Below are 14,750 nucleotides of genomic sequence, written 5' to 3'. Positions count from 1 at the left end.
AGGGTACATTCTTATACAGTTTGTCTACCCTAACCGAATTACTCAAGGGACTTAGTACAGATACCCCATTCACAATCTCCTCAGAGCAGTCCAAGTTGTCCATAATCCGTTCTGTGGCCTCCAACCAATATTCCACCACATTCGGGGCTATACCAGACACGCCCCTAAAGATCTCCGTTCCGTTAGCCCGAAGTCATTCAGAAATAGATCCCCGAACTCCATTGCCCGTACTTGCCCCGGTAACCCTTTCCAGAACACGAAGCATTGCCTATGACAGGGCATCATCCTTCGCAGCCCGATCATACGACCCATTCTCATCCACCGGTAGTGGTCGTGCTACTCCAGCGGGTATGTGTTAAGAAGACGAAGATCCAACTTGAGTACTACCTCGGCCTCGTCTACGGCCTCTTCCACAAGTGGCTCTTGTACTCATATCGTATTATCTGATTACGAATTTTTATGCATTAATTAATATTCCAGTATTTATTACAGATGTTTTATGAATCGACATGAGTTCGAGTTTGTTTTCGCAGAATCGAAGTCTAGCTACGCTTCAATCTCTTATCGATTTTCCTATGGTTTCAGATCATCCTATCTAGAGTGTCCTAGTAGGGTTTCAAAGATGACAGATAATTCAGAAAATATTGAGAAAAATTCGAATACTTACAAACTTGAGCCGGAGATTCGGAATGCCACCTTCTAAAGATCTAAATTTTGAAAATCGAGCTTTTGCATTCTTTAGAAAATTTTCGTTTCGAAAATCTTTGTTTTGTAAACCCATTCCACAGTAGAGTTGTTGCAACCTAGGCTCGATACCACTAAATGTAGCACCCCAAACCCGCCCGAAGTTATGGTCGGATCCGCATACCACATCAAAAACGTAAAAAATATTTCCATTCTAAGTCCGAAAATCGTACTTGATGTTCAAAAGATTAATTCATTAAGGGTTAAAGTGAATGGAAGCTATGCACCGTAGGAAACCGGAAAAGAGGTGGTGAGTCCATCTGATTGCTATACCAAGCTCCTTCGGATCCAATCCTAGACATGCATACCGCCATTGCCACACCTTAACGTCATGGATATTTCTAGGAAATCGATTCGATTAAGTCATTTTAGGAAAAGTGATTAATTTTGGAAAATACTTTCATTGCGAAGCTTTGCTTGTTGTCGTGTTATTTTGAAATCAACTGTTGTTTTTGAAAACGCGCCTAAAGCTATCCAGTTTCAACAGTTAAAATAAGTAATACCTATCTTAGTAATACATATTAAAACCATCAAAATAAATAAGCGGCCTTATTACATTTAAAAGCCCAAAACCTCAAACGTAATTAAAAGGATGTCCAGTTCACGGAAGAAAATCAAACTTTCGAGCGGGTGGTCACTCCGAATTCCCTCACGACTCCAAGCCCACTATGGTTGGGGATTTCCTGCGTGGATGAAAATAAAAGGGGTGAGTTTGGGGAAACTCAGTGTGTAAGGAAAACCCATTCAAAGCCCAAGTCAGCTCAAGCCTATTGGGCCTAAGCCTATTTAGGTAATAGTGGTACTGGGCCAGAGCCCTTTTCAGATTACAATAAACTGGGCCTTAGCCCCTTATTCAGATAACAGTATGGCCCATAGGCCCATTTCAAAATACATGCAACATCAATAACATATGCAAGCCCATTTGGTAATAGTGATCTTGGGCCAAAGCCCTTTCAGATTATAATAAACGGGCCTTAGCCCTTATTCAGATAACAAGATGGCCCATAGGCCCATTGCAAAATACATGCAACATCAAGAAACATATGCAAGCCCATTTGGGAGACTACTCAACCCACCAACCACTACACTCCACCCGTACCAGCCATACACTCCATGTGGGAATAGCTCAACCCACCCAAATTTAACACTCCACATTCTGTTCTTTGCTCGATTATCATAAATCGAGGCAAAGCCTCCAAGACGTGGACAAGCCACTTTCAGTACTTCCTCCGTCAATATCCCAGTCCATGCATCGATAATAACAACATGGCATGCAATAAATAACAACGATCAAACATGCATTTAGGTCAATTTAACCCTAGGGGTATTTGGTAATTTATCTACTAGGGTAAAACGTAAGTTTTCCACTTTTAAAGGTATTTCAGTAATTTATCTATTTTAGGGTTTTTCATGCATATTCCTACTTTTCACGTACTAACGAATCACGCATCGAGGGTTCTTACGAATTGGGCAGATTGGCCCATCATTCCAATTTTGGCCCATTAAGCCCAAAAATATCGCGGGCATAGAAATCATGCACTTTGCGTCCAAACATTGCAGCTTACCAAAAACATTAATCGATTTACCTCACGAGCATTCGACACTCGCAAATCTACAAAATACCAATTTTCGGCATTTCGGCTTTTCGGCTTTTGCCGATCTAGACTAAGAAAGAGGGTGTTAGTTACACACCTGTTTGCGACGAAATGTTGACGAGATCCACACACGAACCGCCTACAATTGGATTACTAACACGTTAATCTAACTATTCAAATACAAACTACATATTAACCCCTTACAATATTCGGCCAACCACACCTACAGATCATAGTAAGCTTATAAGAAATCAATAAGCAACTCATTAACAAATTTTTGTTAATGTTTACCACATAATCATAATTTCACTGCAAGCTGTCTTCCTGAGCAACAGTCACTAAATTATTTATAACTGGAGCTACGAAACTCGAAATCAAGTTCCGTTAATTTTCCCTGAAAATAGACTCATATATCTTCTATCCATAAAATTTTCAGAATTTTTGGTTTATCCAATCAATACCAGATTTTTCTCAAAGTTTCCCATGTTTCACTGTTTGACTAATCTGACCACTCTTCATTACGAATCAAATTTCTCATTGTACAGAATTCAAAATATGTTCTTGTTTATTTCATTAGAAACTAGACTCAATAAGCTTTAATTACATAATTTATTCAGCTTCTAATTCATCTCCCACAATTTATGGTAATTTTCCAAAGTCACGTTATTGCTGCTGTCCCAAGCAGATTTATTACCAAATCACTCTTTCACACCTAACTTGCATGCATGTTATTTACACATGTATATCACCAATCAATCATCACATATCTATGATTTTACTTAAGTATAATCTCCATTTCATCATTTTAAAGCACAACATGTTAGCCGATTTTTCCCTTTAGCATCTAAGGCACATGCATGCTCATTTGTTTGGCTCAACTTCACATATCTTCCATTTTTCATCAAAAGAACATGAAACAACAACCATTTCCTTCATTTTAATTCATGACTAAATGCTCACAACACAACTAAAATCAAAATATACTTCAAGAGTTAAGGTAGAATCAAGAAGAACTCATGAACCTCAAAATAGAAGCAAGGTACCAAGAACTTACCTTCAATTTTCCTCCTCCTAATGACCGAATACTCAAGAGCTTTCTCCTCTCCTTTCTCTTCTCTAACTTTCAGCTATGATGAACAAAGATGGACAAAACTTTGTTCTTTTCACCCTTTTTCTTTTAATAAAACTTCATATTTCATCCATTTAATTCTTTAATACAAAAGACATGATATTCTTATCATGAAACATTTACCTAACCCATTATCATGAAACATTTACCTAACCCATTATCATGGAATATTTACCTAACCTATTATCATGAAACATTTACCTAACCCATTATCATGGAACATTTACCTAGCCTATTATCAATTTGTATCAATTTGTACCATAAATTATGGATATCAAGTGTACATTTTGTCTACAACAACATGATGGTTGGCCACTTCATGTAAAATGGGAGGTTTATCATGCAAATCCTCCTATTTTGCACTCCTATTTATTTGGCCACTTCAATTTAGCCTATAGCATTTTCAAACATTTTCACATAGGTCCTATATCATAATTTCACTCACAAATGACAAAATCAAAGCATGAAATTTTGTCAACATTCACAGAATTCCCGAAAATTGGGGCGTTACATTGAATTACCATGTCTTAAAGTTGATTAAGCTATTGTTTATAGAAATACCACTGAGAGTATTCTCAGCGTACGGTTTGTTTCCGTGAGCAGGCTAGGTACGAAAGTATAAGGACTCAGCATACAAGCCGATCCCCGAACTCAAATTGGTGAAGTTTCTATCTTTTTGGAAAATGGCAATGTACCTAGGATGTCTTTTGGTCATTTTGAAAGTATCTAAGTTGTTAAGTGATATTTTGGTATGTTTTGTAAATGTTACCAAAACCTTAAGTATGGTATGTTTTGATATGTTAGTGAAGAGTAATAAGAGGAAGTGTTGGTAAATATTGTAGAGAGAAGAAATGAAGATGTTATAAACTTGGTTATTAACATTTTATACTAAAACAGATTTGGACAGTAACAGTAGTCCAACTTTGAAAATATACCAAAAATAGTATAAAGTGAATTATATGATGAATAAAATATGTAATTGAAGCTTAATGAATCTATTTTTATATGGAAGAAACAAAATAGGTAAAAGAGTTGTTTCTTATGAGATATTTACGTTTTGGTGAAACAGGGTTAGAGCAATTTCTGGATTCCCTGTTTTGATTTTAGAAATTCACCATAAATTGTGTATTAAGAATTAGGACTCAAACTTTATATGTATGGATTACTTATTGAGTCTATTTTTAATTGAAACAAATGGCATAGTCATTGGATTTCTGTACAGAAAAAAATATGATTTGTAGTGCACAAGGGTCAGAGTAGCCAAACCCTGAAACAGGGGAGAATTTTTCTAATAAACTGTACTAATTGCCCTGACCAAAAATTCTAGAAAAAAATTAGTAAGTAGATATATGAGTCTAGTTTCAGGGAAAATTTACGGAATCGGATTTTTAGTTTTGTAACTCGAGATATGATTTTTTTAGCGACTATGACGCAGATGGATAGTTTACTACGAAAACTGTTTAAGTGCTAAGATAAGTTTTGTAATGTCTCCTGCTTGACTCCGGCAACGGTCTCGGGTAGGGGGACGTTACAGAAACAATTTGAAAACTATTAAATATATGAAAATTTACAAATGAACAACACATGATAGAAGAAGAATAATTAGTAATATATAGGTGGTTATTAAAATAAATATTATGAAAGAAGAAGTTTGGAGTAATTAATGTACAAAATATTTTAAAACAAAACATGTCTACTTGAAGTTGATAATATACATATAATAATAATAAAATATTATATAATGGGGTAACAGTACCTGAAAGAATTTTAAATAACAAAAATATGATAAAATATGTTTTTGAAGAATAAACTATATACATAATAGATTTGAAAGGAAATATATATAAATAAATTTAAAAGAAATTGCATATAAAAATAACAAGGGATTAATAATGTATATAGAATAAAACTAATTTTATCATAAGCTATATATGTATAATAATATATAAGGGTAATTAAATTAAATATTATACAAAAATTTTAAAACAATATAATATACAAGAAAATTTTAAAATAATAATTTTATAATTTAAACAAATAAAAATAGACAAAGTAAAATTATTAAAGTAATTCAAAATGTATATATAAACAATTAAAAAATGAATGTTAAGTGAATTTTAAAAATAATGAACTACACAAATTAAAAAGACTCAATTAAAATAAAATTAAACTAAAAGAGATACTTAATAAATAAAATAAACCATTGAAATTAAAATAGGGACTAAAGCGCAATGCGTGCGAATTCCTAGGGATCAAAACTGGACATATTCCAGTTCCCAAAACACAGCGTTTAAGCGCGGACCAAATTGAATATATGCGCGAATTACAAAGATTAATTAAAAAAACAAAGAAAAACAAATAAAGCCCAATTGAATGACCATGCGAAAGGGAGGGATCAATTGCGCAAATGTTCCCTTTAAGCAGAACACGCGGATCCTCCTGGGTAACCGAATCCGGTCGGATCGGGCATAGCCTATAAGGCACCGTTTTGGGGCCATTGAAACAGGATTAAAACGGTACCATTTTTGCTCCTTTATAAAGGCTAAAACTAAGCCAAATGAATCTATTCGGCCGAACCAACCCTAGCCCCCTTTCTTCTTATTTGGCAAACCCTAAATCCCCTCCTTCAAACACCGATTTACCTCCATAAATGGCAACCAGTGCGTTCGAGCTTTGAGGGATGGTTTTTCAGCCTTGAAACCCCCTTTCGGCTTCAATTGCAACGAAGCAAAAAGGAAACCCATGGCATATTCGCAAGGTAAGACTTCCCTTTTGTTTTTTTGAATGCAATAATGAAAGACCCAAAGGAATAAATCGAAAGAAAATTCAAAAATTTAGAGAAACTTGAACTAGAAATCACCTTCTAAAATTTTGATTGCTTTCTTTGTATTCAATGTGCGTATCCATCCCCTTTTACATTTGATTCTCCTCGGCTTTATAGCCGAAAAAATAAATAAAAATAAAAGAAAAAGTACAAATTTCCTTGCTGTAATTTGTTATTATTTGTTGTCAATTGCTGCTTGTTATTTTCGTTTGTTAGTCTGTTGTAGGTACAGCTAGAGGGTGGCGAGTGTGGAGAAACCGTTCGTGGGCGTAGAGCATGAAAGAACGGAGGCGCACGTGTGGCGCTGGGCTATGCTGGAGGCCAGTACGAAACTGTTGGCTGCGGCGCAAGGGAAAGAAACCCTAGGGTTTCTGTTCAAAAGTGTCTTGGGCCGTTTGGGCATTGGGCCATTGTAACTAGGTCGGGTTTTAATTGAGTTGTCTGGGTTTTAGCCTGATTGGGTTAGGCTTGATCTGTTATTGGGTCATTTGTTTGGGCCTATTATTTGTAAATGGACTTAGGACAATTTTAATTTGTTTATTTTTTTTTTTGATTTTTTTTTGACTTTATCAAGCACAGGCGGAATAGGCCTTCTACAAGCATAAAATAAATATGGACAGAAGACTTATTGTACCTACTTAAGAATGCTGACCTATTAGAATACAAGGATCACTAAGAGCCAGTTCTGCATTGCTTTTCAAAAGCACTTCTGGCTCCAAAAGCACTTTTGGAAGAAAAAGCATGCGAACAAGTTCTTTTGGTTTGAAATTTTAGCTTTTCGAAGTGCTTTTCAAAAGCACTTCAAACGGAGAAGTTAAAATTTTAGCTTTTCCTCTCCCAAAAGCACTTTTAGTGCTTAATTACTTTTCACCCTTCAATAATAGAGTACTTCTCTTTTTTTCTTGGTACTTAATTACAAATGTGTTAAAATCATTAATTAAAAGTAAAAAATATTTTTAAAATACTAATTACAAATATTTAATAGTTATATTTAAATATTTAAAATATAGTTTATATACTCTAATTAAATTTTATAAATAATTATATTTATTTCTTAAAAATATTTAAAATTTATATTTTATATATTAAAATATTAACAAGAAATTATAATATATTTTTATATTCTTACTAAAATATAATAATATTAACTAATTTAAATATTATTTAAATGTATATTTGTTACTTGATAATAACATGTCTAAAATGGACATTTTATTTCTCAAAAGCACTTTCTGACAAAGAATGCTAAACACTCAAATTTTAAACTAAATTTTTCAAAAACACTTCTCCACAGCACTTATCAAAAGCACTTTTCAAAAGAATTACCAAACTAGCCCTAAACTTACTTAAGAAAGCAAACTCATTCATTTAGCATTTCAAACATGAGAACAAAAGATTACCAAACCTACATAAGCATGCTAACTAGTAACAGATATGAAAATTTGTTGAGGACTAAGAATTGTCCAAAACAAATCTTGCTAATTAATGCATGCAATTTCTTCTCGGACTTTTTCCCCCTTATTTCCAGGGGGAGTTCTATAATATGCTGGCACAGTTAGAGGGAAAAATGTTTGTCTGACTCCTTCAGAGTGAATAAAGGGCAGAAGAATACTTGACGCAACCTGCAAAGCAACAAATATAAAAAAGGCGGAAATTGTAAACATGGTAACTTATATATTTGTATCATATTCGGGTTATTTTCATATATCATTATTATATTTAAGATATTATATATTTATATTGTATTTGTATTCATGTTATATGAGAAATGTTTGATAGAGATACTGACCCAAAGGAGTTTAGCCGCATCCCATAAACGTTTGGGAGAAGGAAATGGAAGTAACAATCTACCGACGCCATATATTGTTATGGCAAAGAAATGAAATGCTAAGCTTAATGGATGAGGGCATAAACCAGCGAATATAGCTGATATTCCATATGAGAAAAACCCTCCAAGTCTCAAATACCCGAACAATGTTTGCTGAATATTATCCATTGCAGGATCGGATGAGGCACTGAATGCCTTCTGTACGACGTTAGCCAAAGTATTTATCGTAGAAGACATTGGCTGCATGTAGTTAAAGTGCAAAATTATATCCATTTTCTTCGTTGCCATTCACTTTCAAAATGCATATAAAACATGAAACTACTATACCTTCCTCAGAGTATAAAAGGATTCGAGATATTTGCAAATGGCAGATGCATCAGATAGATCATGCAAGGGTCTTAGAAGATCCCTAAGTATAACAACATCAGATAGAGCAACAGTCATTCCTCCTCCAGTTATACCATGTCGCATATTGAATGCATCACCTATCAAAATAGCGCCAGGAGTGGAGTGTGGAGCAGCAGCCATGATTTTGTTCGGCATTGTTCTTATGTTGTTCTTCTTCTCTATTGCCAATATAAAGGAATTGTACAATTCAGGAAGAACCTGAAATGTATTATAAGTCATAGTTTGTCCATAAATTCAGCCAAATTCCCCTAATGAATTAATGAAAGAATGATCCAAGTATACCTTTGGAGCCACCAAAGTTTTCAAGAAATAAGCCATTTCACCATTGGAAACTGAAGGTACATTAGGAATATTCACGAAGCAACGAATTTCAGTGCTGCTGATGGGATAAAATAGGATAGGTGAAGGATCTGCTAATATAAGAGCTCCATAATTTTCAATCGGAAGTTTACAGTTGGTCAAGATAACACCAACAGTGTAAGAGGGGATATCGACCTGCAGAAATAATCAAGACCTTTATATATAATAGGTCTAATTATGGTTTTAGACTCTCTACCATGCTAAACATAAAATTTAATCCCTTTGCATTAATTTGACAAAATTTGGTCTCTTTCTTTTTTTAGCTCAGCCAAAGTTAAGTACCTATGAAGCCCCTCTATTATAGGGACTGAGTCCACTTAGTCACCCTATTATTAAATGGTTCAATTTAATCCATATACTATTAAGAAGAATCAAATAAAATCAAATTGAAACAAAGTTCATATTTACTGTTTTAAAAATGACATGAAAATTATTTTTTCATTTACAGTTTAACTTCAAACAAAATATTTCATTTGCACGATCATAAAAAAACTTTCAAAGTACAACTATATTAAAAGTGAGCTTACTTTTTTGAATCAATAAATGTTAACTTTATTGAAATTTGGCTTTATTTGATTCCTTTTAACACTAAAAGGATCAAATTGATATATTTAACAGTATAAGGACTAATTTAATCTGGTTCCTATAATAGAGGATCCTGCCAAGTACATTCACCTTTTATAATATTATTAGTAGATCCAAATGGATAACACCTTTAATTATACTGTTAAAGTGATGACCTAAACTTTTTTTTAAAAAAAAATGTCATAGTACTTTAACAAAAGCAACTAATGATATTGTTGATTTTAATTCTCTAGTAACATTATAAAAATAAAGTTATCAAATTATATTGAATTAAAGTAAAATGATCAAATCACAAAATAAAGAGACAATAACTATTGTTAGACCAATTTAACAAGATTTCCAAGAATTTTCACCTTAGGATAACAAAGGGAGCGTCTCAAATTTGAGAAACAACCATCGCATACAATAGTGAGAGGAGCGTAAGCGGTAAGCATTTGACCACTCTTATTTTTGTAGTGCACTCCTTTGACAATGCCATTTTCTTCAAGCAAAGATGTTGCTATCCCTTGTTCTAGATTTACACTACATTATCATATCAACAACACATGAATTTTGAGCTGTAAAGAAAGGTAAAATTTCAAATGTACTCTTTCTGATCAGTTGCTGCAACAAGTTGAAACATAATCATAGGAACAGAAATAGGCATGTCACTTTCAGCCTAATCCCAAAATATTTGACACGATCAAACTCGAAATCAAATTTGATCCAATCTAGATTGATTTAACCAAAAAGTAACTCCACCTGCTCAATTGACAAGCCTAAATAGCTACAAGTCATTTATTATATTAAGACAAATGTTATGACATCTTATGTTGAAATTGAAGAATGATTGTGAGAAAGGAGAGAAAGTACTTGTGAAGAGATGCAGCTTTTTTCCGCAACTTTTGAACGAAACGACCATTATGAAAGTTTCTTCCTGCAACATGAGGCTGAAACTTTTCCAAAGGAAAAGATACAGGGACATTCTTTCCGTCCTTGTATAGAATATAACCCAAAATTCGTTGAGCATCAATCTCATCTACACAATCTATAATACCAATATTTAAAGTAAAAAAAATTATACAAAGAAATAATATTGTAAAAATAATATTGCATCCGCTATTTAAATCCATGAATTTTCTTGTTTACCCTGAAGGCCTAATTCAATTAACTTGAGGTAGCCTCCTGGTAATAGACTTTCACCAGCAATTCTATTAGGGGCATTTAAATCCCTTTCTATCACTAACACTTGACGTCCGTCCTACAACATATAAGTTGAGAAGAATTATTATGTATGGTATCTTAGTTAAATCCAATTTTCAATAACCTTTATGGGAACTCGAGGACAAAGGAGAAATATTGGGACCTTTCCAAGAGAATAGGCAAGAGCAGCACCGGCAACACCAGCACCGACTATGATAATATCTGTAGTCCCAACAGCCTCACTGTTTTCCTTTGGAAGCTCCAAAGCAGATCTTCTTCTCAGCTTGGTCAGGCCCCAAAATCTCACTAAAGAATTGTACTTCAAGAAAACAAACCCCAAAAGAGAGGCTATAACACTAGCTACCACAACAATATACTGCTCAGCCATTGATTTAAGAACAATGTATGGAATGAAGCTACCGATTTTGTACTTCACGTCTTTTCTTCGTCGAAGTTTAGCGTAAAGATGGTAGTAATTTATATTCGTTCATGGCAGCTCTGTCAATTTCAGTATAGAATTGCACATGGCTTATCCCTTTGCAGCAAGTTGCAACTAGTATTATTTATTGATGCGACGAAAAAAAAAAATTTTACGCTTGGTCGTTAATTATGGTGATTTATTAAACATTTGAAAATCAACTTCCGATTTTATTAACAAAGGGAGTCGCCACCGATCCTTTTTATAGGTGTGATCGGACACCTAATAAAATTATTTTAAAACAAAAAAGAAGGCCAAATTTAGGTCTACGTGAAAGTTCAGAGAAAAATTGGGGTTCGAGTCGATTCTGCGAGGAAGGTATTAGCACCCTCACGACGCCCAAAATTGGTATCTCATAAACATGTATTGACTTGATTTTCAAAAATACGAGTTCAATATAATATTTAATCGTGATCCGATTGAAAAATAGGAATTTTAGTTTTCGATTTTTTTAGAAAGGGTGTCCGTTTCACAAACCGGCAATTTCACCCAACATAGCGATGAAATCGATAGCTTAATATTAAATCGGTACATTGCCTTATTTTGAAATTAATTAAAACATGAGAAAATATTCCTAAAATGAGAAATTAAAATAGATAAAGAACGCAAAAAAAAATGATATCATTAATGAAAAATATTAACATGGAATACTAGAATATTAAAATAACAATAATAATGATATTTACAAAATAGAAACAAGTCATGTACTAATAATAAAATAGGAAAAATGATATACTTGGTAATAATAATATAAAATAATAATATGTACATAAAATACATATATATGTATATATATATAATAAAAGTATGTAATAATAATAATAATAATATCTACAATAAAAGAAAATATTGGAAACCGTACATAAAAATATATACATAAAAATTTACAACAATAATATAAAATAATGATATGTGCAAAATATATATATATATATATATATATATATATATATATATACATATGTATATAAAATATACACTAATATAATAATAGTTATAATAATACTAGCAATAGTAATAATTTGTAATAATAATATATACACAATATGGAATTTAAAATATACATATATATATATATATATATATATAATAGTATTAAGAATATATACATAAGAAATATATAACTAATGGCATATATACATAATATATATATATAATACACATAATATATATATATATATATATATATACATATTAGAAATGATAAAAATATTAACACACTACATAAGTGAATAAAATATAATAATAATACTAAAATAATTGATTTAAATAGTAAAATAACTAAAAGGATTAAGTTGAGCTAAAAACAAAATATTTGGGGCAAAATTGAAATAAAAATAAAAGGAAAGGACTATATTGAACACACGCGGAAACATCAGGGGACCAAAACAGCAAATATTCCTTCCCATAAAATGCAGCACATCATTGTGGACTAAATTGAAAATCGCGACAAATTCCGGGGCCAAATTAAAAAAACAAAAAATGACTTAATTGTAAAGTAATAAAAAGCGGAAGGGCTAAAAGCGCAATTTGCCCTTCCTTTAAAAAAACACGCAGATCCTAGGCGGGTCGGGTCGGGTCGAACCGGTCCAAGTCAAAACGACGTCGTTTTGGGGTTAAATGACAATCCCAAAACGACGCTGTTTTGAAGAATATATAAGGCCAAAAATAACCCAAAAAATCATTTGGAGGAGGAAAAAAAAAAAAAGGAAGAGAGAGGAAGAGAGAAGGAGAGAAGGAGGAAGGAAATCCGGTCAGGCGACCGGTCATCGGAGGCTCACATGGCCACGGCCACCACCGTCACTGATTATCGGAAAGGTAAAAAAAATCTTTTTTTGTTTTTATTTTATTTTATTTATATTTTATGTTTTAATATATATAGGTTAAAAACTTAAAATTGGATTAAAATAAAATATAAAAAAAATCACCTTAGATTTTTTTGTTTCTTCAATCTCTAATTTGAATTTGTTTGGGTCGTTCTATAGTTTTTTTTGGTTTTTTTTTTTGTTGGAAATTATTTTTGGAATTTTTTTTTTGCTGGATTTTTTTTTGCTTCCCCTCTTTTATCTCTTCCTCCTTTCTTCAGTTAAGGTTTCAACACCCATCATCACCGGCGATTCACCGTGCCGAACGGAAAGGGGAGCGGCTACGGGGTAGATCCGGTAATACTCTTTTCTTCCTTGATTCTTTTTCGTTTTAAAGTAAGTTAAAGAAAAAAAAATAAAACAAAGCAAAGATAAACAGAAAGATTGAGATAACAGAGAAAAAATTGAAGTTCACCTTCTGAGCTTTCCTTTTTTTTTTGTGTTCTTGATACAAACTTTTTTATCCCCCCCTCTTTTTTTTTGTTGTTTGGGTGGCTTTATATAGCCTAATTTTTACATACTTTATTATTATTCTCTATTCTTGCTTCAGTTTTGCTTGTTTTCGTGGCATGGGCATGGACAATGGGGTGTGTGATGGTCTTGGCGGTGATGGATGGGAGAGGGGAGTGGTCTTGGTGGCGAGCGGATGGGAGAGTGGGAATGGTCTTGGTGGCGAATGGCATGGGAGAGTGGGAAGAGGCAAGTGGGAGTCTAGGGTTTTGGAATTGGGCTTGGATGTTGGGCTAGGTTAATTTTAGGTTTTGGGTTTGAGGATGGGTTAAATGGTTTAATGGGCTGGGTATTTTGTAAGCGGGCCAAAATTGGCCTCTAGCAGTGCCCTCTTTGCTTATTGTCGTAACGGAATAGAGCAAAGATACAAAGAAAGGCCAATTTTGCCCGTCTTGCGAATCTTGACCTCCTCGGCGCTCTTCTTGCTCGGTAGTCTCCTTCTAGTCCATTGCATCCTGTAGCTTTGATTCAATCCATCGCACCTTCCGATATGTGCCTCGTAGCTTTAATCTATTCCAAAGTAACCGAGGATATGAAATTTGTGGCTTCGATCCGCTTCACCGCCACTTCGGGAAGATAAGATCTACAACTTCAATCTGCTTCTATTGCTTCGATGAAATAAGGTTTGGGTCTTCTCTTGGGAGGCCAAATCGTGTCTTCCATCACTCTAATCTTTATTCTTTATTCAGCATGTGATCTTGAGCTCAACTCATTTCTCGCAATAGGAATTGACTCTTTAAAAGCAAACATTAAAAACAGAAATTGAAAATAACTCAGCACGTGAGCCAAAGCTCAACTCATCTCTCACAACATGAGCTAGTCTTTTGAAACTTAATTTGAAAAGAGATTTTGAAAATACCTCGACATATGACCTAAGGCTCAACTCATTTCTCGTAATATGAGTTGATTTTGAAAACAAAAAGGTACAACTCACCTCTCGCAATATGAGTTGCTTTTTGAAAGACAGAATTATTGTGCTCAACTCACCTCTCGCAATGTGAGTTGATTTTTGAAAAACAGGAATTGGAAAGTAGAGACTGAAAATACCTCAACGTGCCCCGAGGCTCAACTCACCTATGAGTTGATTTTTGAAACATAAATTGAAATTACCTCAACGTGTCTTGAGGCTCAACTCACCTCTCGCCATATGAGTTGATTTTGAAACATAAATTGAAAATTGAAATTACCTCAACGTGTTTTGAGGCTCAACTCACCTCTCGCAATATGAGTTGATTTTGAAAC

At 33.6% G+C, this 14,750-nt stretch overlaps 1 protein-coding gene across 1 annotated transcript; it reads right to left on the bottom strand.

Annotated features, from left to right (window-relative positions):
* Positions 1-7,486: 7,486 nt before the first annotated feature.
* LOC108459602 (squalene monooxygenase SE1-like) lies at positions 7,487-11,186 on the bottom strand. Its single transcript, XM_017759005.2, has 8 exons — positions 10,819-11,186; positions 10,602-10,713; positions 10,326-10,500; positions 9,827-9,995; positions 8,811-9,023; positions 8,448-8,726; positions 8,082-8,360; positions 7,487-7,914 (listed from the first exon to the last, which is right to left on the bottom strand). The coding sequence occupies exons 1-8, from the start codon at positions 11,041-11,043 to the stop codon at positions 7,771-7,773; spliced, it is 1,596 nt and encodes a 531-aa protein (XP_017614494.1). The 5' UTR covers positions 11,044-11,186; the 3' UTR covers positions 7,487-7,770.
* Positions 11,187-14,750: the final 3,564 nt, after the last annotated feature.

The sequence above is a fragment of the Gossypium arboreum genome, chromosome 4 (assembly GCF_025698485.1).
Source record: "Gossypium arboreum isolate Shixiya-1 chromosome 4, ASM2569848v2, whole genome shotgun sequence".
NCBI classification, from domain to species: domain Eukaryota; kingdom Viridiplantae; phylum Streptophyta; class Magnoliopsida; order Malvales; family Malvaceae; genus Gossypium; species Gossypium arboreum.
The sequence above is the reverse complement of the archived record's forward strand: the minus strand, read 5'-3'. Positions and strand labels throughout refer to the sequence as shown.